We start from the raw sequence: 27,078 nt of genomic DNA, 5'->3' as shown, positions 1-27,078 counted from the left end.
ACGCGACGATGACTAGCTAAAAATGGCTCCAAGGTGACTAAAACATGACGAGACGTTTTCGAGTTTTCGTTGACGAGACGAGATGGAACGAAAATTATTACACGTCTGACGGTTGAATCATCACGTATTTGACACAATAAAGTCTTGTTCCGTTCCGTATTTTTGAGAATTAATTCAGTGCAAATCCATGACAGACACATAGCTTCTAATATGTCAGACTATGAACAAAGACATTTGTAGGCTATGAGAAAAAAAACCGACGGTGCGGTAGATACTAATTTCTCCCCCTGTTTGTCTATGATCAGCGTAGCTTTTTTAACATCTTGGAACATCATCAGAGAATGCCCTTTTAATTGGTCGTTTCAGTCATTGTGAGTCACGTATCGTAGCAACGATGACGACAAGTGACAACAGCGGGAAATGTAAAAATGACCTCCGAGCAGCCGGCGAAAAAGAAAAGAGCACAGAAATGTAAAATTGAATGGGATTAAAATACCCGTGGCTGGAATGCGTGAGGGACAATGAATACAAGGCCAATTGTACCATATGCCGTCGCGTTTTTTTTTTTTCGTTTGTCACGGCGGAGTGTGTGATATTAAGCAGCACGCATCAGGAGATAATCTAATAATTCTATTGAATAAATTCGCACAGAAGGCTACAGAAAACTGTTGTGTTTATCTTTCTTCAAATGCAGTCTAAGCCGGTGAGTTTTGAATGTTATTGTATTTGTTTAAGTTAAAAATAAAACGTATTATAAACTAAACAAATCCATGGTTCATTGTTGGCAAAATGATCATGATAGCCTTTATATTTCACATCTATGTGGTTCAGTCTTGTATATTGATTAGGCCTACTTTGCTATTCTATAAATATAAAGGCATTAGGCCTAATACGTTGTATTATAATATGCTATATGAAATATATTTATCTAAATGTATCAATTAGTTTCCACAGTATTCACCAGAAGTAATCATTTCAGGGGTTATTTTTCACAAAAAAAAATTATGAATTGCAACACTTCCTACAACCTGTCAAACCTAAGCCTATTTCCAATACTTTTTAACCTAAATAAATTGTTAAAGACTTTTTTTTTTTTTTTTTTTACTAAAATTGACTAAAACTTGACTAAAACTTTTTTGTGTTTTCGTCGACTAAAACTTGACTAAAACTATCAAATTTATAAGTGACTAAAATGTGACTAAAACTAAAAAGCATTTTCGTCCAAAAGACTAAAACTAAGACTAAAACTAAAAGTGCTGCCAAAAACAACACTGAAACCGATTTGACTTATCGTGATTTTGAAATCGCAAATGCTGCGATTATTTTATGCTCAGCTTGTCATTGATGTACGGCTCTGTAAACGCTGCTCCATCTAAAATCAATGTGAGTTTGAGTCACTTATAACTTGCATTTGAAAAAGCAACACGCGTCAAACATCTTTCCCAACATGAGAAGCATTTATGAGCCTCTTGTCCAACAAAAGACAACATTTAATAACATGCTTTTACTCCAAACTCACTTCATAATGACAGTTGAGCTCATCCTTCTGTGAGATGATGTGTGTTTATTAGTCATGTGTAATCAATCAAAGCGTTTCAATCTTCTGTTTATTCAGCTACAGCAATAGTATGATGCCCATAGGGATTTCCTGGAATGATGTGCGTTATTGCACTTCTGCGGCGGAGCATATTTGGCGTGTGTGTGAGACGCTTTCTGGCGTTCAGATGGAGCAGCGTTTACTACCGATCAGCCGTGCTGCACTGACAAGCTGCGCAGAAAATAACCGCAGCCTTTGCCAAATTGCGTGCGGTTTCAGTGCGATAAATCGTGCAGCCCTATTGTATATGTCTAAAGCACATTATTTTTGTGTTTCTCCAGCTGGAGGGTTTACAGCACCTTGATATCTCCGATGATAAGCAGTTCACATCAGACGTGGCGCGGCAGCTGCTGGAGACTCCTGGCATCTTGCCTCAGCTGGTGTCTCTGGACGTGTCTGGCCGCAAGCAGGTGACCGATACAGCGGTCAAGGCTTTCGTGGAGGCGAGACCGGGCATGACCTTTGTTGGTCTGCTGGCCACCGATGCTGGATTCTCTGACTTCCTGTCTGGAGAGGGGAGCTTAAAGGTAGGTGCTCGTGCGCCACTGCAGGATCATTTCAAATGGAGGTCATAAGTGTTGTAAGTGTTTTTCTGTGTCTGCAGGTGACTGGCGAAGCCAATGAGACCCAAATCTGTGAGGCGTTGAGAAGGTACAGTGAGAGGGAGGGCTTTGTTAGAGAGGCTCTCTTCCACCTCTTCAGCCTCACTCATGCCATCGAGAAACCACGACCTGACATCCTGAAGGTACGCACTCATCAAGACTGCGAGATGAATTAAAGTTCACTGCATTTTTCCGTATCAACCCTCACGTCTCTTCTCGGCCCTTCTGCAGTTGGTCGCATTGGGGATGAAGAATCATCCGGCCACATTGAATGTGCAGCTGGCAGCCAGTGCCTGTGTGTTCAACCTCACCAAACAGGAACTGGCCTTTGGGATTCCCGTGCGGCTCCTGGGGAACGTCACACAGCTGCTACTCGAAGCCATGAAGACGTTCCCCAACCACCAACAGGTATGTGAAATAATGCGGAATCAAGTGTGGTATAGGAAAGTAAAATAATAGGAATATAAAATAAAATTCTGTATCAAAATTTATAAGGAAAGACCAGTACTTTGTTTAGGCTTGGTTTGTAGGGAATTACAAACCTGCGCACATATATTCAAACGCACATAACTATAGAACCAGTTCTTAATACGCATGTGAACGCCATCAGCGTTTATCACAGGTTCGCGTTTAAAGTCTGTGTAGAGAGAATGGTGTCGTCTTAGCGACCCCTAATTTAATAACAAATGATCGTTGCGACGGAAGCGAATCAATCAAAAATAACTTTAGCTGAAAAATAACTTTATTAAAGAACCGCTATAAAGCCAAAATAATCTCTGTTACCATAAATTATACGTTTATCTCTGTAAAGCTGCTTTGAAACAATCTACATTGTTAAAAGCGCTATATAAATGAGGATGACGGATATATAAAATATATATAAGGATATATAAAAGTCAGTAATTGTCAAAATAAAATGATCTGACAATATTGAATGTATTTGATGTGTGATGGTTTAAGATGGTTATGGGATTTAAGTACATTAAAAATGTTTAATGGTAAAGTTATTATTTATATTAAATAATAAAGTTACACTAATATTAGTAAATGCTGTTGAAGTATTGTATTATTATAAAGTGTTATGTATGTATTAGTGTTGCACGATGCACCGATACTTCAAAAGTATCGCGATTCTCGGAAATTAAAAATGTCACGATACCTAAATTTATTAGTATCGATACTTCTAAGAATGACCGCGTTCCAGATTTGTAAGGCCGGCGACACACTGGATGCGTGGCGTGAGCGTCTCAGCTGCGTGGCATGTCCGTTTTTATTTCGGCTCCCATGTTAACAGGTTAGAGCTAGCACACTGCCTGCGTGACACGCCCGAGCCGCGCGGAAAACGCGTGCATGCTAGAAATAGAACTGACGCCTATTTTTCACGTGACACGCAAGCGTGTTGGAAGTGTTTCCAGGCAAAATAGAATAGGAAAAGATGTTTCTATGTCATTTTGACACGAATACATATTAATAAATGACATTTTGATGTTTGAAAGTCTCTAGGTTTTGACATAAATGCAGATATAAATGTAATTAAAAAAAATATTATCGATTTTCAAATACTGCACCTGTCAATACAGAACGAAATATTCTGTAGCCTATTTTGCCGTCAACACTGCCGACGTTGTCTTTGCTGCTATATATTTATGTTTAACATGAAGAATAGGCCTTCCACACTCTCTCCCCATATGTCAAATATAGGCTATCACCAATGAGGCTTATCATACGTTACCAATATTAAACATTGTTTAATATAATCGCTGTTCATATTTTTATTCAAAGTTCATAATCAAGATAAAGTTATTACCAGTAACTCTTATGTTTCTTATGATAACTGAGATAATGCTGCTAAATTTATTTATTTTTTTACCTTGAATGTCATTGCTCTAATTTATTTTTTATATTTTGATATTTCATATTTTGTTCAAATGAGTAATATATCTGCTGTTCATATGTTCATTTATTAGTGTGTTATATGATTAGAATGTTGTCCCGGTTTTAAAATAAAGCACAGCAATGATATTTGAGAGTGTTTCTCCCTTTTCAGGAAAAGTATCGAAAAGTATCGAAATCGCAATTCTTGACTTGGTATCGGTATCGAAACAATAATTTTGGTATCGTGACAACACTAGTATGTATATATGGTAACACTTTATAATAATACAATACTTCTACAGCATTTACTAATATTAGTTAATCTCATTATTTACTAATACATTTTTAAGATCAAAAATGTAATCTGTTAAAATTAGTCAATGGAGTGTGAACTAGCATGATAATGAACATTTTTATTTACTAACAGTATCAAGGGTTATTAAATCTTGTAAAAATATATGGTTCATCATTAGTTTATGTTAGTTATTGGATTAACTATTGTTAACAAATGAGACCTTGTATAGCTATATTTATATTTTTGTTTAAAAAAAACAACAAAAATTGGTTCATTGAAAGTAGTTTGAATTGACCAACGTAAACCAGTTTTGTTTAACTAAAACTATTAAAAATCATTTTCGCTAACTGAAATAAAGCTGACATAAAAGTATACTGTATAAATATGAGATGAAAAACTTAAACTAAAAATAAATGAAAAAGAATTTTGTTTCTAGCCCTTGTGGTTCAAAAGTTATTAGCATAAACATGAGTGAAACTTTGGACAGTTGGTGGCGCTAGAGGGATTGAGTTGGAGACTCCAAATTTGCTATGGTGACTTTTCAGACTGTCCTTTATCAGTGTGCCAAATTTCATAACTTTCCCGCAAGCGGTTCTATGGGCTGCCATAGACTCCCAGTCGGAAGAAGAAGAATAAGAACGGGAACAGATACACAATAGGTGCCTCCGCACCTTCGGTGCTTGGCCCCTAATTAGAAATGTAAGAAAATTACTAAAAATAAAATAAAATAAAATAAATTAAAGCTATATAGAATTCTTTGAAAAAACTGATAAAAATGACAACAAAATTACTTAAACTAAAATAAAAATGAGAACTGAAAATCTAAAGATGAAAGCTTATTCAAAATACTACTAAATACTATAATAGTATATAAATAATACTAAAATAACATTGACTCAAACACTGTTTTTACGAATGAAGTATAAATCCATCTAATGACGGTCTTCAGAAAAATGAAATGGATAATTTAAAAGTGCATTAAAAATAACTGATATTCACAGTGTAATTTTATATCACAATTCAAATATATTGCTAATGATTTTGCTTATTCAGAATGTATTGTATGGCCCTATTTGGTACAGTGGATTTATAAATTAGATTGAATGATTTGATGAATGTATAATGCGGTCACTTGCATGATTGTCAACACTTCTACAGGAAGTATCTTTTCAACAAGGCGATTCTGAGAACATCATTTTAATTTTTACGTGATCGTTCAGTTCCCCATGATGATAGAACATAACTTTTTGAGAATGAGGAAAAGACATAGAGAGGGCTTTTCATGTGTCAATTCTGATTTCCCCTTTAACAGCAGTTCTGTTTTTGGTTGTGTACAGCTGCAGAAGAACTGCCTGCTGTCTCTCTGCAGTGATCGAATCTTGCAGGAGGTTCCCTTCAACAGGTAAACGCGTGTGTGATCAACAAATATACTTTCACACATTTCATAAACCCTTTACAAAGCCGTATGGTTGCTCGGAGAATTGAGTTAAAATTGATATCTAAATTGATAGTTTATGGCTTGGTAAACTATACAGCACGGATGAATTACAGTTGTATTGTGACATTTTCTACACCAAAATAGAATAATCACTCTCTTGAGTTTTTGTCTTGCTGCTGATAATGCTGTGGTAATATGAAAACACACTGAAGTAACACTGAAGTAACACTGAAGTAACACTGAAGTAACACTGAAGTAACACTGAAGTAACAAGGGGGAAATCAAGCATCCAGAAAGCGTACCACCCCCGGGGGCCGCCATAACAAGCCATCACCTGCTGTTAGCATTCCATTGACTCCCATTCATTTTGGCGTCACTTTGACAGCGAATAACTTTACATCTGAGGCGTTTAAAGACTCTATTTGTCCATTGTTTATTTCTAAAGAAACACGACAACGTCTAAAAGGCTCCATTACCTTGTAGCTTACGTTATGGCCCCGTAGGAGCAGTTTTTGTAAGAACTCGTAGGCTAACGATTGCGTCATAACCACGCGACTCGCATAACCAGAAGCTCGCAGTCAGTCGAGGGGATGTGGAGGCATAAAGTCCGATAAAGTCAAGGGAGAAGCCCATAGAGAGTCATAAAGTTTCTCCTGTTCCTAGCTCATGGACAGCTCCTACTCACGCTCTCCATCTCTGCAAGATTCGGAAGGGAATGATTCAGATTTCTCTTGGCACAGCTACTAGAAGACAGACAGGTTGCTCACGTCACATCTACGTCGTCAAGCTCAGTTTGAGTCTGCGCAGTACACTCAGCCATCAGGAAGTGAGAGCTTCTAATTGACTTCACTTTTATCCGTTGAAGTCTATGTGGTCGCCGTGTCCATTTCTTTTACTGTCTATGGAAGTAACACTGAAGTAACATTTTGAAGTAATTTCAAAATGAAGTCTTAATATCTGATTTGCATGACGGGCGTCGTCACTCAGTCTTTTGCTGGGTTTGATTGTTGCTTTTTGAAATGACTTTGTAGCTTTGAGGCCAGTTAGATTTTTAAATGTTTTTGAAAGAAGTCTCTTCTGCTCACCAAGGCTGCATTTATTTTCCATAGAAGAAAAATGCAATTTTAAATAATTGTTTTCTATTTTAAAATGTAATTTATTCCTGTGATGGTAAAGCTGAATTTTCAGCATCATTACTCCAGTCTTTAGTGTCACATGATCCTTCAGAAATCATTCTAATATGATGATTTGATGCTCAAGAAACATTTATTATTTATGTTGATTATTATCAAAATATCATATTTTTGTGGAAACTTTTTTTTTTTTTTGACCAATTTTTTACCAGCACTTTTGATGAATTTAATACATGTAGAATCCAACAGTTCTGTTAATATAATAAGTCAACAGTTTAAATGCACTTTCCCATTCTTAGGACTGATTCTAAAGTTATTTGAGGTTACCAGATACATACTTTCAGTCAAGTGTGTCCAAACTGGTAGCATGTTGTCTTGTTGACAGTTTTGACGTTTGTTTTTTTAAGGTTTGAAGCTGCCAAGCTGGTGATGCAGTGGCTGTGTAACCACGAGGATCAGAACATGCAGAGGATGGCCGTAGCTATTATCTCCATCCTCGCTGCCAAGGTGAGCAGCTACAGTCTGCGGGTGAGAACAGGTTTAACCGTAGAGAGGAAATATGACCTGGGAGGCTCCCAGAAAACATTCAGAACATTCTGTCACAATGATGCATCGTTGAATGCAATATGACGGACGCAAGTCGTGCAGATTGTGCCCGTCACGTCAGGTCTCGTCTGCTAAGCTCTCATGGAATGTTTTTGTTTGTTTTTTAAATTAAAAGTTTTGTTAATGTTTGTTAACCGAAAACCGGCTGCGAAATGTTTTTATTTTTATTTTTGTTGAAAATGACAACGTTGAAACCTGTTTCTGTTTTTACTGTTGTTCTGTTCTGTTGTTACCTATTTCACATGCAGAGAGATTAGCCAATCAAGGGAACATTTACATATAGAAGTCTTACAGTAGCAAATATCAAGTAGTTTGTCTGAACACAAAATAGCTGCGTCACACAACACAATCACGTGCAATTAGAACGCATCCGATGTTTAATATACATTACGTGGAGAGGGATTTGGGGAGATTTTATCCTGTGAAATGGATCAGAAATAAAACAAGCAACCAGACGTTTTGATTTTGATTGCTTGATTGTGAATGCTTAGAAATGCTTATTTAACAGCCTTTCCACTATCTCGTATTTCGTTGCACAGACCTTTCAAACTGGTCACGAAGCAGCCGATACCTTCCACTTATTCACCATGGTAAAATTAATGAATAATGAATGTAGGTTTTCTAGGACTAATCGATGGAAATAATGACTGACATGACATTATTATTCATAACTGCCCGACTGTCATAGGTTACTCATCCTCATGTTGTTCCAAACCCGTAAGACTTTTGTTCATCTTCGGAACACAAATGAAGATATGTTTGACAAAATCTGAGGGCTTTCTGTCCCTCCATTGACAGCTACCACTTCATTACCACCAGTTCAAATGATCAGAAAATTCCTCTTGTGTATATGATCAGAACTCCTGTACTACTCTCTATTGGAAATGAAGGATTTTGTTTGAATGTCTTCCTTAACTTGACTCTTTGTTTGTGTGTGTTTCTTAAATAGCTGTCCACTGAGCAAACTGCACAATTGGGAGCCGAGCTTTTTATCGTAAAGGTATGGGAGTTTTTCCCCCTAGATTTAACAGTTAGCACTTGTAACACCTGAACAGGAAGAATAGTGTATACTTATCTCTCACACACTCTTCACATCATAGCAACTCCTGCACATTGTGCGGCAGAAGACGTGTCAGGGTACCGTCGACGCCACGTTGAAGTTCACACTCAGCGCTCTGTGGAATCTCACGGATGAATCTCCTACCACCTGCAGACACTTCATCGAGAACCAGGGACTAGAGCTCTTCATCAAAGTGCTCGAGGTAAACACTTTTCAAACCTTTTTATACAATTTTTGGAAGAACATAACTGTAATTTGTAAACTTGATTGGAAGTTCTAATTTTCAAAATGTCTTTTTTTTTTTTCAGTCCTTTCCATCAGAGTCGTCCATTCAACAGAAGGTGTTGGGTTTACTGGTAAGAAACAATGTATAAAGTTGGGTTCATATTGAAAAAAAAAAAAAAAATGTTTTATTGAATATAATATGTAAATTGTATACACATACACTACTGTTCAAAAGTTTGGGGTCAGTAAGATGTTTCTTTTAAGAAATAATTTTTTTATTCAGCAAAGAGGCATTGAATTGATCAAAATTGACAGTAAAATCATTGGTACAAATTTATGGTACATCTACATTTCAAATAGTGCTGTCAAATCGATTAATCTGTATGTGTGTGTGTGTATATATGTATATGTGTGTATGTGTCTGTATGTGTGTATGTATGTATGTGTATATATACAAACTTTTATGTTAGATAGGATTTTTCATTTCAAAATAAGCTTCAAATAAGCTTTCTATTTAAATAATTTCTATTTAAAGAATACTGAAAAGAATGTATCACTGTTTCCACAAAGGCTGCACAATAATTAGGCTTAAGTTTTAAACATTGAAAATAATACGAAATGTTTTTTTTTTTTTACACCAAATCATCATATTAGAATGATTTCTGAATGATCATGTGACTCTGAAGACTGGAGTAATGATGCTGAAAATTCAGCTTTGATCACAGAAATAAATTACATTTTAAATATATTCAAATAAATCATTTAAATGATTGATTCCACAATATTAATGGTCAAATATATGCAGTCTTGTTGAGCATAAGAGACTTCTCCAAAAACAAAAACTAGGGATGCACGATATATCGGCTATCGGTTAAATAGACAGAATTATTGGTATCGGCCAAAATTTTCATATCGGTGCATCCCAAAAAAAACTAAAAACATTTAAAATCCCTAACTTGAACAATAGTGTGTTTGTGTATATTTTAAGAAGCATTTAAAACATATCAACGCTTTAATAATTCTAAAGAGGGAAATACATATTCCAGTGCTGTGGATTGAGGCGAGTGATTCTGGAGCTGTGGGCAGCACTGATAAAACGCCTTCTCGTGTCAGAGGAAGCACTGCTGAGGGATTATGCTAATAGTTTCCCTTAGTTAGAAAGTATAATGAGGCTTTCATTTTGCATTCAGTGGTATTTTTGTAGCTGAGTTCCCTTGTGCTATTGTACTTTATCTATCTTGTCTAGTTCTGAATGTTTTGTGTGCTTGTGTATTCAGAATAATATCGCTGAAGTGGGGGAGTTGCACGGTGAGCTGATGGTTCAAAGTTTTCTGGATCATATCTGCTCTCTGCTGCACAGTCCAGAGGTGGAGGTCAGTTATTTCGCGGCAGGCATCTTGGCCCACCTCACCTCACGGGGCGAGAAGGTGTGGACCCTCGACATGTCGCTCAGGAACACACTGCTGGAGCAGCTGGTGCGTGCTTGTGCAAATAGAAGTCAAAATTGCTTGGGTATTACACCAGAGGCCTGAGTAAATGGCTTAATAATCATGTGTCTCTCGCAGCATTCAGCGATTCTGAAGTGGCCAACGCCGGAGTGTGAGATGGTAGCGTACAGGTGAGAAATAACACCACAATAAAATATTCTTTACTGAATGTGAACCATGGACAGTATCAAGTATCAAGTACCAGACCCAAGACCAGACCTGACAAACTCTCTGATGTTTTTATGTATGCCTATGAACATGTGATGTGGAAAACGAAGAAATTGTTATAGAAATATATCACTATTGTGCAGTGCAATGTATTTCTCAAAGAAATAATAGCAATAATAATATTATAGTTTATTAACTCTTTACCCGCCAATGACACAATTTTCCGTCATTTATGAGAATGCTTATCCACCATTGACAGAATTGTACAGCTTTCTTTTGATACATTGCATGTTCAGATATTCATACAACAAAATATTCTGGGGGCCAAAAAATATTTGTGAAAATGATCAAAAATGCTGATGGCTGGCAACTTAAAATACAAATAAAAAAGCTGGCGGGGAAAGAGTTAAAAAAAATTTTTTTTAAAGGAATATAATTAGTTTTTTCCATGTTTTAATTGAAAAAGTAAACCTGTTGTGCAGCACTGATAAAAATGAAAAAAATTGTTCACATTTTATTTTATTACATTACATACAAATAATTAAATAGAAAATTACCACTTATTTTGATAATAAAACTGCATTAACTCAAAACACAATGCAGAAAAATGTAAATAGACCGCACACAATTTCAAATAAAACAAATAAAATGCATTTCATAGGGCACTATTATTGTTAATATTTTTTTATGAATTATTCAATTGTTAAAGTTTTAATAATTCAGTTGATTAAACTTATTTAATTTATATTATTTTATTATTAAAATGTAATTAAATCGTTAGAATGAAATCCAGAAAAAATTTAACCGAGAACACTGAATTTGAAGGGGGGAAATATAATCTGATTTGGGCATTTAAAACATACATTTAAAAATGTTGAAATATAAAATATTATACATTTATATGAATTATTATTATTAATATTATTATTAATTAATATTTTTATTGTTGTTTAAATATTTAATTAATATTGTTTTCTTTTATTATTATTTATATACTATTATAGTAATATTATATTTATTAATATTTTTAATTATATTTTTATATGTTTAGGTTTAATTTTTATTTTAGTTTTAGTAATTTTTCTGGGGGTTTTCTACCCTTTTTTTTTTTTAGAAAAACCCTTTAATTAGAAATGTTACTTTGGCAACTAAACTTGTTTTTTCTTTTATCTAATATTTATATTTTATTTCAGCTTTATTTCAATTAATGAAAACAACTTTTAATAGATTTAGTTAACAAATAACAACACTGGTGTCACGTCTGGGATCTTTACCTAGTGCCATTTATGCACTATAAAGATTGATTTCTAGTATTATAATGAGATGACGTGTCTGGTGTGTCTTTTTCAGATCGTTCAACCCTTTCTTCCCTTTACTGGAGTGCTTCCAGACCCCAGGAGTTCAGCTGTGGGCCGCATGGGCCATGCAGCACGTCTGCAGCAAAAATGGTGAGATCAGCACCCTAGACCCAACGCTTCTGAGCCCAGAGACATTTTGTGTTGTTCATTTTATTTTCCCATTCTGCCCTGGTGGAAGCAGCGGGGCGGTACTGCAGCATGTTACTGGAGGAGGGAGGACTGCGGCAGCTAGAGGCCGTGATGTCACATCCCAAAACCCACGGCGATGTGCTGCGATTGGCTGAAAGCATCCTAGACAGTTTGCATCGTCACAGAGCACGCACCGGATACGCAGGCCCGGCAAAAATACACACACATACAGGTACGTGTCCACAGACAAACGAAAGTGCTTTTTGAAAGGCAGAACTGTTCCTTTTAAATTTGAAGGGATAGTTCACCCAAAAATGAAGATTCTGTCAATCAATTACGACTTCCATTCATCTTCGAAACACAGATGAAGATTTAAGAAATTCGGAGAGATTTCTGTCCCTCCATTGAAAGTCTGTTAACCCAAAACTCTGGCGCTTCATAAAGAGATCATAAATAATCGAGCGGTATAATCCAAATATCCTGAAGAGAACCGATCACTTTATATGACGAACAGATTGAATTCAAGCTTTTATCGCATATAAACCTTGATCAGCGAACATAGAGCACTTTGAAACAGAAGCTCAATCGTACTTGCTTGACGCGCAAGAACAAACCTCATTGGCTCATGCTTGAGCTTCCGTTTACAAAAGTCACTGATCAATGTTTATGTGTATAAAAGCCCAAATGAAGTCTGTTCGTCATATAAAGCGATCGGTGTGTATGACCGAAATCTCTCAAATTTAATGAGTCTTTGGGACGACATGAGGGTAAGTAGATGATGACAGTGTTTTTCATTTTTGGGGGTAACTTTCAAAACTTCTTTTCAAAAGCTTGAGTGTTCAGTTTTATATCTGACATACGTTTTTATTCTAAATTTCTCTCTGTTTTCCAGAGAAAAACATTCCATGACACGGTTCTTTTTGGTCAGTGGTCTCTGGATAGGACGCTGCAAAAGGTTTTTTTTGTACGTGTATGTGTTCACTCGTGCCCATCCGTATGACAACGATACTCTGCTGTTCTTTCTGCAAAGAGGAACTTGTGGATAAGTTACTTTGCATATGTTTGCACACGACCGAATCCGTTATTTATTTGAAACAAGTCTCTGTGATCTGATGATGTTTATTTAGACAGGCAGCAGCTCAGAGAGTGTGTGTTTGTTAAACATGATTATGGATGTGAGCATTTATATATATATGTATATGTGTGTGTGCGTGTCCACGTCTTCTAAGAGCATGTGCATCAGAAAGCTACATTTGCATATTCAGATTTGGATGAAACTCCATAGGAAATTTCATTTATGTGACCGATTTCTGTCCTATTCGGCATAAAATGCAATATACTCGGATACAGTTGGGTTACGTGGAAATACATGAACATATTTAATAAGTTTGAACTGTTTGGTAAAATTCAGTGTGGAATGTTAAAATTGCGCGTGTGATCTGTGAGATAACCGCTTGTCAATGCATGAGAGCTTTAGGGATGAAATCTATTTTTATACACAGTATATCAACTGTGGCAGATTGCAATGTTTAAGATGGTTCGTTTGTCGTATTGCACGCAAAGTATTACGATTTAGATTGGAGTTTGTTTTAAAAATGGTACTAAATGGACTGAACACCTAAGCCGGAGATTCCTCAACAACCCGGAGCTCTTCAGAAGCCGAAATGATCAACGGAACGGGAAAGCTTTTGCCTTCAGACTCTCTTTATTGCATGGATCTGTTGAGGCAAAGCAGGAACTTGTCAATAAATGGATTGCTGCCTCGTAAACCATTTGGAGAAATCAAGCAACGGACTGTGACGGCAGACATAAAAAAAAAACGGACACAGATAAATGACACCTTGTTAAAAAATAAAATAAAAAAAGGCAAGAGGAAGACCATAGGGAATATTTGTTCTGATCGTGGCAACTTTGGAGCACTGGGGATTTGCCAAAAGTCATTGGATTTGCCTTCTTGCTAAACATACATATAAACTTAAGTTTGATTTAATTTAACACAGATTAAGATTTTAAACAGCAGGTTCAGCTTGTCCTGTTTGAAATTGCGTTTAAAAAAGATACTCCGTTTTGTTCCAATGAACTAAAGAAGCTTTTTTTTTTTGTATATAAATGTTTCATTTCCCTGGATGTGTATCCTTGTTTTTCGCAGCATGGATTTGGTTTTCTATTCGTAACTGGGCCATGAATAATGATGAGATGCTCCAACAAATATGCTTTGTTCCAGAAAATCTTGTTGTGTCATGCAGCTGTTCTTGCAAATAGCATGCAATATAAGTCCTTGTTATAATTTGGACTGTAAAAAATCATTTTGTTGAGTGTTTGGCAATTTTGGCCAGGTTTATACAACTGAAATTCATCACACTGCCTGTTTTTGGATAGTTTCGGCATTAACAATTATTGAGGTTAAATTGAATCTGCCGCTGTGTAAATGGACCAAATGACCTCTGGGTTCACTGAACTCTTCAGACCGAGCGTGGAGAATCTCATGTATGTGGATTTTGGTTCTGCGCTGTACTACAGTTATCTTCCTCACACAGAGTGTGGATTGAGCAACATAACCAGAGGAAGCTACGGTGTCATGCTGCCGCTCGGATTCCTGTTTATGCAAAATTATGTTTGGGGAATAAAGAATGTAAAACCCCTGTTGCTTTGATCTGCTGTCCATCTTTATTGACACGTTCATGTTAAAGAATTTCTCAAATTAAAGCAATATCAAAATAAATATTACAATTTGAATATCCTAGCTCTAAAATTACAAACTATTATATTTTTTAGGGATGCACAATATATCGGCCGGATAAATAATGGATTATTTCCTTCAGCTGAGACACTTTAGATGCGCACTGTTTGCCATGATGGTTTTGAATTGCTTGAAATATGATACCTCAAAAAGGAAAATACAGTTAAGTGCAACATGTGCTGTCATATAGGCTACATAACATTAAAATGACACTATATCTGTGTGCTTGGGACATTTTGTTTTTTATTATCAGGCTCCCAAAAATTGTTATTAAAAAAAAATTGGATTTAGATTTAAATATATCGGTTATCAGATATAAAGAATTATCGGGTATAGGCCAAAATCTTCATATCGGTGCATCCCTAATTTTCTTTAATTTTTACTTTTCTCAATCTTAGCAACTCTAACCAGAAACACAAGACAAAAAACTTGACAAACTCACACAAAATAAATGAAGAGCATGACAAAGTTTTTAAATTTTTTAGTAGTTATTTTTAAGCATTGTGATTTCAAAGGAATTTGAAACCCAACACTTTGTAGCACTGAATGTTCAATCTGTTTGACCTGTACTGTTAAAACTTTCACTCTCCAGTGTACCTTGGCAGCCTCTTCTCTATAAACGCAGCCATGCCCTCTTGTCTGTCCTTTGTAGGAATGAGCTGAGAGAATGCAAAACATTCAGTCACACCATGCACAAAATCCACAACAAAGCCAAATTGTACAGATTTGATTCATATGGTTTATGTATAACACTCACCCTGGCGTAACACATTCCCTCGATAGCCATTCCTGAAGAGATGTCCACCTCAGAGCCTCGATTCATTGCTAATTTAGCCATTCGCACTGCAATCGGGGCCTAGAGAGGAAGGAAAGCGTGACAAGGAAAAATGTAAAGATTAGCTTTTCATTTTCTAAAGGAAATGCGAGTTGCTTGTTGCATTTTCGCTAAGGTAAAAATATGGGATTTTTTTCCAGTTACAGTAATTTTTTTTTTCTTCAAAAATGTTTGGGGCCAGTGAGATTCATTCCCCAAGTATTTGAAATAGAACTCATTTGTATGAATGTAAAAGTATTTGCTGTCACTTTCGATCAATTTATTGCATCCTTGCTGAATAAAAGGATCAATATCTTTCAAAACTAGATGTACCGCATGGCGGTACAAAATATGACCGCCGCTCAGGCCTGCACTGGCTTTCCACAAAAATAAATGACGTGGAGCAATTTGGCTGTATTGCGTGTTTATGTATATACCTAAAAAAAGTAGTAGTATGTGCATGTCTGTCTGTGTGTGTGTGTATGTGTGTGTGTTTGTGTGTGCGCATGTGTGTTTGTGTGTGTGTGTCTGTGCATGTGGATTTGTATGTGTGTGTATGGGTGTGTGTCTGTGCGTGTGGATGTCAGTGTGTGTGCATGCTTGCGTTTGTTTGTATTCCTGCATGTGTGTGTGTGACAGTGTCATCCTAAACCAGCAACCCTTCGCTCAACAGCACCATCTACAGGCCGATGAGTGTACAGTCACTAAATGTGCACATAAATGAATTTATTTTATACCCCCCCATGGATGAAATTCTACGAAACTTAGCATACCCCCAGAGGATGTCAAGTTAATCATACACATGAAATATGGTGCAGTTCTGAACATCTCCACTGAAGATAGGGGCGATTAAAGCAGAATAATATTGCATTTTCATTTTTTATGGGAGGGGCGCAAACCCCCCCGGGGACCAAACGAAATTTTTCCGTAAAAGTCTAGTGGGGCTACATGCCCACCAAATTTCATGTTCCCCGGTGTTTCGGTGTCCCTGGTATCGTTGACGGAAAATTCAGTAGATCGACAAAAAAAAATAAATAATAATAATAATTTTGACAATCCCTATATGACCGCATAATAAATCTTACTTAGTTTGTTTGTCAACAATACAGGCCTCTGTTTATTATCTATCAGTGCAACTGTATCGGTTTATGACACGGTCACATAATCACGATGACACAGTTAAGTCAGGTGGACAGAAGTGCTGCTGACAGAAGTTATTGTGGCACGACATGTCAGAATGCCGTTCTCACACTGACCTAAATAGGCCAACTTCGTTTTAATCTAATTTAACGGCTTGTCAATCACTGGGAAAACCAGAAAAGCAGGATGTTCTCAAGGTCACACCTCACGAGAGAGTTTAGTACAGTACGGAAGATTCCAGTTCCACAACTCCACATGCTGAGTCATGTAATGACGATGATATGACCGATATTTGAAAGTTCACTCCAAAGGCAACATGTAACAAGATCAAGCACTGGATCACGCACATGTCTTTTGTAATTACATTGTTTATGGAGTTAATTGTGTGCTCTGGACACTAGGGAAGATTGTAATGGCACATTTGAGCCAGGTCTGTCTTTCTTGAGGCCATACATATTCATGTCGTCTTGAGTCATGATGGGAGACTGTCTCCGTGACAGAACGGTGTCACATGATGCAAATGGGATTAAATCACAAGTACGCCCAGTGAAATGCTTGTGGCTAGAGCTGTACTAGTATGAGAACAATTTCAAGAACACAAAACCAAACAAACATAAACACATTTATATCTATGAGCAACACTTGTTAAATACACAGTGGAAAAACCCTGCAAAATAAGGCACACACACATTCACATGGTCCAATTCACAAGTACTTCCACACCAAACTCATCCAACCATGTCTTTACGGACCTTTATGACTGTGCAGAGTCATTCTGGCCTTTCCCAAACTGTTTCACAAAGTTGGAAGAATAGCCATGTTCAAAATGTCTTGGTATGCTGAAGAATTTTCATTTCTCTTCATTGGAAGTAAGAGGCTTAGCCCTACCCTTTGCATTTAGGCAGGTAACATTCTCCTGGCATCCGCCAAAACCAGACTCGCCCATTAGACTGCTAAACAGAGAAGCGTCCAGTGGCGACGTTCCTTACACCACTCCATCCGATGCTTAGCATTACACTTGGTGATGTGAGGCTTGCATGCAGCTGCTCGCCCATGGAATCCCATTCCATGAAGCTCCCGCCGCACAGTTTTTGTGCTGATATTAATGCCAGTGGAAGTTTGGAGCTCTTCAGCTATGAGATCATCAGAGCGTTGCTCACTTTTACGCACCATACACCCGGTTCGCTCTGTGACTTTACGTGGTCTTCCGCCTCGTAGTGGAGCTGTTCGCAAACGCTTCCACTTTCCAATAGTGTCACTTACAGTTGACCGTGGAAAATCTAGCAGGGATGAAATTTCACAACTGTACCAATGTACAATGCTTGAATTCACTGAGCTTTTCAGAATTTCACAAATGTTTGTAAATGCACACTGCATGGCTAGGTGCTTATTGTATACACCTGTGGGAATTGATTGAAACGCCTGAATTCAAAAATTAAGAGGTGTGTCTAAATACTTTTGTCAATATAGTGTGTATATAAATTGTGTAATTTGTCATTTCTTGATTGCTATGCAGTGTTTCATGCATAGGGTAAATTTTCCTTTCTACATTTATGTACAGTTCTGTAAGCTGGGGTGCAACACCCTTTGAACTAAGCATATCCTGAAGATCTGAGATGGCCGAGTACCTTGTGAAGTCCACTTCACAGGACACTATCAGAGTGTAGCACATAGTGTTGGAGTGTGCTCACAACAGAAGAGAGTATAATTCAGCGAGACAGTAGCAGAGGTGTCTCAGACTGAGAGAAAAAGTAAATAATGGAAATGTCCTACAGGCTCACCTGAGGCAGGATCTCTCTTGCAAGACTAAGAGCCTCTTTGTGGGCCGCGTCTCTCGTCTGGTTCTGTGGCACGGAGCGGTTGACCAGCCCCAACTCTGCAGCCTGTTCACCCCCGACACGGCGTCCTGTGAAAATCAGCTCCTTTGCCATGGCAAAGCCCACCGTCCGGGGCAACCTTTGACTGCCTCCTGATAAACACAGAGAAATGATGATTTACTTATGGCGGCTTTAAAAAGTAATCAGATACATCGTCACTTCTCTCATTTTAATACACTTAAAGGGATACTGCACTTTTTTTGGAAATAGGCTAATTTTACAACTCCCCCAGAGTTAAACAGTTGAGTTTTACCGTTTTCGAATCCATTCAGCCGAGTTTCTGATATTCAGAAGAATATCAGTAACCAGACAGTTTCTGGTCTCATTGACTTCCATAGTATATATTTTTTCCTACTATGAAAGTCAATGAGACCAGAAACTGTCTGGTTACTGATATTCTTCTGAATATCAGAAACTCGGCTGAATGGATTCGAAAACGGTAAAACTCAACTGTTTAACTCTGGGGGAATTGTAAAATTAGCCTATTTCCAAAAAAGTGGAGTATCCCTTTAAATACATATGCCACAACATTTGGTTCTTTGTCTTATTGTCTTATTTGTCTTATATAATCTGCATAGACTTCTGCAACACATGGACTAAATTTTTGGAACATGTTGCCAGTTTTATTTGATTATTGTATTAAGGCAAGACACTTTTTTTTCATGCAGTGGTCAATTTTGAGATTTTGAGCTATTTGGCTTTCCATAACGTGTCTTCTTTCAAACTAGCGGAAAGAAAACATCCAAAATACATTCATATTTTATTTACTACTATTTTGTTTACTTTATTGCACTTTTATCTATTTGTGTCTGTAGATTTCCATTACAATACATATCTTTATAGGGCGTTTTATCAAAATGTGTTTTTAGAGAGCCAGAAATCTGAAAATCAGAAATCTCACTTCAGTAGCACTTACATACATGTATCTACTGTACAAGGTTTTTACAGAGGGGTTGGTTCACCTGCCTGATTTGACATAATTTATTCCTAAAAACATGGTAATTTGTAATCTGGCAGTATTTTCTGATTTAGTGATAAAACGTTTAACTTTAACGTTCATACTTCTATTCTGGAAATTAATGCAAATTATTACATATTTAACTAGATATTAGATATGCCTCATTTGCATATTCAGACACAACATTTCAGAAAACAAGTATTCTACTGCAATTGTAATCTTCTTAATGTAATCAATCATCTGGGGAAGTATGGTGACATATCAATTAGTTAAAATGTTACCCTATTCAACTGGTGTGCCTTAAGTTATGTAATGTTGAAATTTGTTTCAATTATAATCCAATACAGAGATTGCATAAGGTTCTTAAAAACTTTTGCAAGGCACTGCTGTTTCACTCTCCAATTGCGTCGTTCTTTCTGTAAACTTCCTGTTTATCCGTCTCTCTTCTGTAATGGGACTGCCATCTAGCTGTCTGTTTGTCTTATTATTTCAGGTCGCTCTATCTATTCATTTATTTTTCTCACCAGCCCCTGGGAGTAATCCTCTCGTAGTTTCAATCAGGCCAATCTGCGCGGAATGTGCTGCAAAACACACACACAATCACAGACAAAGGTCAGTTGAAGGACCCAGCCTTCTCATGCCGTGACCGACGAAATTCCCCGGTCCGTGACGTGCCAAACAGAATGACTACAAATCACGCAACCCCACACCTGCACCATCAGCAGCTGTGATACCCGTCGTGATCTACCCTCAGAAGGTCAAGCCGCTCACCTGCAGTGCGAAGGTCACACGCCAGAGCCAATTCCAAACCGCCCCCGAGAGCAAAGCCGTCCACCGCCGCAATGGTTGGCATGGGCAGCGCAGCTGGCACATAATGGACACACACACACCAATCAGACAGGTCATAGATCACATTAATGAGAGAAGCTTTCAAACAGCTGGACCTCTCCTGAAACACTCGACTGAATGTGCTCAGCGCTGACAGACTGATAGAGAGGGGACACAATGAAAATCTGGGATTCAAAAGGAAACCTGAAAATAACACGAAGTTACCATTTAAAAATATTCAAACAAAAATCTACCATATAGTTCAATTGGGAACAAATGGCTTTAGTTACTATTCATACTGTTCAAAAGTTTGGAGATGGTAAGAGTTTTTGGAAGTCTCTCTGTAAGGATGCAGTAATAATAACGGTAATAGTATTATTTAAAATGTTCTGTTTTAATACATTTTAAAATGTAATTTATTCCCATGATCAAAGCAGAATTTTCAGCATCATTACTCCAGTCTTCAGTGTCACATGATCCTTCAGAAATCATTCTAATATGATTTGATGCTCAAGAAACATTTCTTATTATTATTATCAATGTTGAAAACTTATGAAACCGTGATACATTTTCAAAAGAAGTTCAAAAGAACAGCATTTATCTGAAATAGAAATCATTTGTTTTAACGTACAGTAAATGTCTTTACTGTCACTTTAAAAAAATAAGACCCCCCGTATTTCTTATAAATTAGGAAATATGTTTCATCTGGTTCAATTTTGAGCTTGACAAATGCTGTCAACAAACACTACATGTAAAAATTGAGAAAATGGTTTAAGCAATATTTGTCTTCCTGTCATGCTTTAGAAAGAATCAAAATGATGTCACTTCCTGGGTGACGCAATTTTATGCGTCCTTCGGATGAGACGTTAAAGGGATACTCCACTTTTTTCTAAAACGGTAAAACTCAACTGTTTAACTCTGGGGGAGTTGTAAAATGAGCATATTTCCGAAAAAAGTGGAGTATCCCTTTAAACCGAGGTCTTGACTCTCTGTGGTCATTAAAAATCCCAGGATGTCCTTCGAAAAAAGAGTAGGGGTGTAACCCCCGGCATCCAGGCCAAATTTGCCCCTTGGCCTCTGTCCATCATGGCCTCCTAATCATCCCCATATACTGATTGGCTTCATCGCTGTCTCCTCTCCACCAGTAAGCTGGTGTGTGGTGGGCGTTCTGGCGCAATATGGCTGCCGTCGCATCATCCAAGTGGATGCTGCACATTGGTGGTGTTTGAGGAGATTCCCCCCTTCTATGTAAAGCGCTTTGAGGTCTCAGAAAAAACGCTATATAAATGTAACAAATTAAATTATTATGCACAAAATGTGAATTCTATTTGTAATAAGAGCTTTCCTGTAGCTCAAACAGAGCGTTGGCGCTTGTAACGCTAAGGTCATGGGTTCGATTCTCAGGGAAAGCAAGAACTGATAAGAATGTAAAAGTGTACCTTGAAATGCAATGTAAGTCACTTTGGAAAAAAGCATCTGCCAAGTGCATAAATGTAAATAAGAGAAAATCCTGCAGTCACTGGAATTGCATGCAATTGTGGTATACAGACGAATATATTTGTAATTTTTAAAATGAGTCGATATTTAAAGTATTTTTTTAAATGAAAAGAAAATGCTTCAAAATCTAAAATACACAAAATCATGTAAATTTTTCAAAATCGTTTTACTCAAACTGTTATGCTGATAAAAGTTTGTTTTCATTTTTTTTTTACTCATTTTCTTTATTTTTGATTAAACATGTAGAAAATTATATAGAGAAGGTTCTTTATTGCTTATAAAAACAGCTGCATTTCCTGAGTTTGCAAAAGCTGAGGGCATTGAGGGAAAATTTGCTTTCTGTGAGTTTATTATATCCAATCACTCTCACCTCCTCCAGCCATAATCATATTTGCAGCTGGGAAACATTACCTTTTCAGTGCAGCACTATCAGAATTCAGAGTTCTGTATCATTATACTACTGCACTTTATGTGGAGGATTAGTCATTTTGCAATATTCATGAGAATCATTATCTTCATGTCTCACCGATGTCACTCATTAGTGATCGCAGGCCATGTACAAACAGCTCTGCCTCAGGATTACTCATCTGGGCTCTCTCTTTAAGATCTGCTCCTGTTAACAAACAAAAAGACTAATTATGGCATATGCAAATGTCTGAATACTGATACAGTGTTCCTTACACAAACCTGCACAAAAGACTCCGGGTATCAAACTCCTGAAGATCACCACACGAACTGCTGCGTCATGATGTATCGATGACACCAGCTCTCTCATCTACACAGAAAATGACAGATATTGATGCATATATAGACAGAGAAAGATACAACTCAAGAAATTGATTTGAGGCAGAATTCTGGGAGAAATAGGCCCTTTTTATTTTTCTCTTTTGTCTTTATTTATTTAAGGCCTGACACACTTTTGCCAGACATTCTTATGAAAAACTGATGAAAAAGAGTTCTTATTCTACTTTGTGGAAACAGACAGAAGAAAATGGACGGAAATGGACCATCCACAAATCAAGTGAAGTTAATATTTAAAAACCATAACAGCGATTGGTTGCATCTTGAAGTTATATCATACATTCTTTGTCATTTATTTATTTATTTACATCACAAAAGGTCATAAAAAGAATGATGTCTTTATTTAAAGCACCAGTAAAATTATTGAGCTGTATCATCATATGGGTCAAATTACAACAAAATAGCATTTTTTCACATATTACCATACATTTATTAAGAAGTTTGATGCTGTAGGACAGGGGGTTTTCTGCACACACAAACACGCGATGGCCGACTCACCTGACTCACAAACACGCGACCCAGAGAGTTCCGCGCTCTCTCACGACACATCAGCACTTCCACTATACCTAACCAGACAAGAGACAAAGAGAAATTAAAGGGATAGTTCACTTTGAAATTAATTTTTGATATGTTTTAGCTTACCTCAAGGGCATCCAAGATGTAGGTGTCTTTGTTTCCGCAGTAGTTTCAATTTTGATATTTTTAGGTCAAACCGTTCTTGTCTGTCAGTCATATAATGCAGGTCTATGGTCACTGGCTCAAAACACAAGCACAGAGTCCAAATTAAAACAATTCCCCACGTCCAAATGAAACAATTCCCCATCATAAGTACACATTGATGGCCTAAGACACGAAACGAGCGGTTTGTGTGAGAAAACGAACAGTATTTATATGGTTGTTATCTCTTGAAAACAGCACACGTCCAAATGATCTGACGGCGCGGGCGGGTATAGATATATACATAGATGTCGCCTTGGCTACTGCAGTTCATTGGAACGAAACCGTAGCCAGCGGGCGGGTATAGATACACTAGATGTCGCCTTCGCTACTGCAGTTCATTGGAACGAAACCGTAGCCAAGGCGACATCTATGTATATATCTATACCCGCCCGCGCCGTCAGATCATTTGGACGTGTGCTGTTTTCAAGAGATAACAACCATATAAATACTGTTCGTTTTCTCACACAAACCGCTCGTTTCGTGTCTTAGGCCATCAATGTGTACTTATGATGGGGAATTGTTTCATTTGGACGTGGGGAATTGTTTTAATTTGGACTCTGTGCTTGTGTTTTGAGCCAGTGACCATCGACCTGCATTATATGACTGACAGACAAGAACGGTTTGACCTAAAAATATCAAAATTGAAACTACTGCGGAAACAAAGACACCTACATCTTGGATGCCCTTGAGGTATAAGCTAAAACATATAAAAAATTAATTTCAAAGTGAACTATCCCTTTAACGGTTTCGGTTAATTAACCTACGGCTGCGGTTCTCAACGGGTGGGTGGCAGGTCTGTTCCGATCACAGACCACACAGAAAAATTATGCCAAATATAAAAAGTAAGTTACTGCACTCATGGCATGACTGGGGCTAAAGTCTTTACAGGGGATGTGACGACGCATTAAACATTCTTGTAATAGTTTGTTTATGCTGTAAAGGTTTGGTCACATTAGCAAATTTTCTGTGAAATTTCTGCTAGCAATACAGATCCATTGTCTATTGTTAATATTGTTGTGATGTATGTAGCACAGCTCACACAGAAGTCAATTTCAAACCAACCAGCTTTCTGTTGGTTAACGCGTGACAAGCTTTTACTTGTTGTGAAATCTGCATTGGGAAATATTTCACCCTGATGTGAAATTCCCAATCGTGTGGATTCCTGTTGAAATGATTGAATTTTTGCCCACAAAAACTTGCAGAACAACACTAAATCTGACCACATCTTTAGTGTGCTTGGCACTGTAAATCCTGCTTGCAGCTATATTCATTGCCTTATTTCTAACATGAAAACTCTCTGAGAGTTTAGCATGGTAATGGATATGACAATGTTAATGTATTTGGTCTTGACGGAATAGATCTGCTACACTGCTGCTGCTGGAGTTTTTTTTTTTTTTTTGTCTACTGAAACTTCTTGGAAATATATTTTGTAGTGTTTCGTCAGCAGAACAATCCAAACACACATTAAAGGGTTAGTTCACCCAAAAATGAAAATTCTGTCAGTAATTACTCACCCTCATGTTGTTCCAACCCCGTAAGACCTTCGTTCATCTTCGGAACACATGTTAAGATATTTTTGATTAAATCGGAGGTGCTGTCTCACTCCTCCATAGGCTTCTAAGGCATTATAACTTGCTGGCCCAGAAAATGTATTAAAGACATCGTTAATATAGTCCAAGTGACTACAGTGGCTCAATCTTAAGTTTATAAAGCGACGAGAATACTTTTTGTGCGCAAAAAAACGAACGAAAATAACGACTTTATTCCACTATTCATTTCCTTCTCTCTGGGCCTCGAGTCTTTTCACAAAGTATAACTGCGCAGCGCTTCTGTGTTGTACGTCACACACATCACACACATGACCAGCATCGGCCAATAGTGAGCCTACGTGTGACGTACAACACAGAAGCGCTGCGCAGTTACACTACGTGAAAAAACTCGAGGGCCAGCAAGTTATAGTGTCTTAGAAGCCTATGGAGGAGTGATCCAGCTCTCAGATTTAATCAAAAATATCTTAATTTGTGTTCCGAAGATGAACAAAGGTCTTACGGGTTTGGAACAACATGAGGGTGAGTAAATACTGACAGAATTTTCATTTTTGGGTGAACTAACCCTTTAAATAACAGTAATCACACTGAAGAGATGTATGTCCATCCCTCACAGCCTCAATTTCATTCCTGTTAAAAAATCAAAGATGGCGCTGATGTGAATAAGGTCTATAGAATGCATGAAATTACCCAAAGCAGATCTATACAGGTGGAGCTGGGAAGGTGGAGGGTTTCTGAAAGCGCACTGCAAACTGCTATGGAAAACACTGACAGAGTATTTGAATGTTGAGCAGTGAGTTCACTGGCTGCTAATGCATCATAAACCAATCAGCTGTGCCATGTAGAAAAATATGTGATTGCTAGCAGAATGAGTTAAAGACCAATCAGCCATGCAGTGCCATCTAGAGTTTTATGATCATGACAGAACTTTGTATTTCATATATATATATATATATATATATATATATATATATATCATATTTATACACTTTAATGGTTAATATTAGGTAGAATGTTGTTTAATTTCACACAACAAAACATTATTTATGTGTTGGATCGATACTCCAAGCAAAAAAATAAACAGTTGAACCACTGAACTACAAGATATTAAAAGATACAAGAGTAATATTTTTTTCCACTGTTTTCACTTTCAATCTCCAAACTAAACTACCCTTCATAGTTCCTTACAATACAGGCTACTACATGTTGAAGGAATAATAACGGACGGAAGGTAATTAAGCACACCAGTGTCAATGAATATGCAACTTATGCACTGCATTTCAATCAATATCATTTCCTGAATACTAAAATAAAATAAAATAAACAACCTAAGTCACTTTCGTTTTGAGTTTTGCTAATTTACGTTAACGGCACAAATACGCCTGTAAGATGTAGACAGTTGTGTGTGTGTGTGTGTGTGTGTGTGTGTGTGTGTTTTTTTTTTTTTTACAGGACGCGTCTGCAAGCGTACAGCAATATTATTTAGTTGAATTTAGACACCTACCGTTGTCTTCACCATCCAGCCAATGCAGCCGGACTTCATTGCGATCAGAAACTGGCCCATCAGAGCACCACGAGCGGGACTGAGTAAAACTAACCCGCGGGGAAAGTCGTTTAATCGGCCCTGCAAACAAACAGCGCGCTGCCATCATCACCTGCACTCTGGGCTGGATGAGAAACATCCCAGTCCTCATGGCAACTCTGCGCACTACACTCATGATAAATATAAGGTCTTTTCGTAGATAGTATTGTAACAGCGATCTTGTTGGCCCCAAACCAGAATTGAAACCGTATAACCCGGAATTAAACCGGAGCTGTTGCTGTTAATAATAAGCCGTGTGGGAGATTCATGCTTTGCGAAACGCCATATCAACACTGTCAAGTTTGCATATTTTTCCACTTCACTTCCTCAAACAAACTGTCAACCTTCTTCACCTCGATGCTGACAGAGAGACTCACTTTGCAGGAACACAGCCTAATGTGTTTAATATGTGTAATGTATATATTAATGTTCGAGTTACACATTTTAAAATCTCCTAGTAACGCGACACGACAATTGAAACGACTTGACACTGCAAGCGCGTAACTCGGAATTCTGACGTAGACACCCAGTTCACCAATCAAATACTTTGTTTACGCAATCGACGCGACGCGTCCCTTACCGTAATATGATATTAGTGTAC

General features: G+C 37.4%; 2 protein-coding genes across 5 annotated transcripts in view; one reads left to right on the top strand and one right to left on the bottom strand.

Moving 5' to 3' along the window:
• The window catches only part of zyg11 (zyg-11 family member, cell cycle regulator), a 20,129-nt gene extending 5,503 nt beyond the window's left edge, over window positions 1–14,626 (top strand). The window contains exons 4-16 of one of the 4 annotated variants that reach the window (XM_084433236.1): window positions 1,879–2,124; window positions 2,202–2,342; window positions 2,431–2,607; window positions 5,707–5,771; window positions 7,348–7,447; window positions 8,496–8,546; window positions 8,647–8,808; window positions 8,915–8,962; window positions 10,109–10,306; window positions 10,397–10,449; window positions 11,837–11,934; window positions 12,026–12,205; window positions 12,866–14,626. In XM_084433236.1, the coding sequence (XP_084289362.1) occupies window positions 1,879–2,124; window positions 2,202–2,342; window positions 2,431–2,607; window positions 5,707–5,771; window positions 7,348–7,447; window positions 8,496–8,546; window positions 8,647–8,808; window positions 8,915–8,962; window positions 10,109–10,306; window positions 10,397–10,449; window positions 11,837–11,934; window positions 12,026–12,205; window positions 12,866–12,882 (1,536 nt within the window). In that variant the 3' untranslated portion in view covers window positions 12,883–14,626. Of the gene's footprint in view, window positions 1–1,878; window positions 2,125–2,201; window positions 2,343–2,430; window positions 2,608–5,706; window positions 5,772–7,347; window positions 7,469–8,495; window positions 8,547–8,646; window positions 8,809–8,914; window positions 8,963–10,108; window positions 10,307–10,396; window positions 10,450–11,836; window positions 11,935–12,022; window positions 12,206–12,865 lie in introns of all 4 variants that reach the window. The other 3 variants (XM_084433235.1, XM_084433234.1, XM_084433233.1) reach the window with 3 other exon arrangements.
• On the bottom strand, window positions 14,620–27,078 carry echdc2 (enoyl CoA hydratase domain containing 2). Its single transcript, XM_084433237.1, has 9 exons — window positions 26,400–27,078; window positions 23,127–23,194; window positions 22,515–22,602; window positions 22,354–22,440; window positions 20,274–20,366; window positions 20,027–20,083; window positions 18,449–18,636; window positions 15,471–15,569; window positions 14,620–15,372 (listed from the first exon to the last, which is right to left on the bottom strand). The coding sequence occupies exons 1-9, from the start codon at window positions 26,611–26,613 to the stop codon at window positions 15,295–15,297; spliced, it is 972 nt and encodes a 323-aa protein (XP_084289363.1). The 5' UTR covers window positions 26,614–27,078; the 3' UTR covers window positions 14,620–15,294.

This window comes from Rutilus rutilus (genome assembly GCF_951802725.1).
Source record: "Rutilus rutilus genome assembly, chromosome: 15".
NCBI classification, from domain to species: Eukaryota; Metazoa; Chordata; class Actinopteri; order Cypriniformes; family Leuciscidae; genus Rutilus; species Rutilus rutilus.
This window is presented reverse-complemented; position numbering and strand designations above follow the sequence as displayed.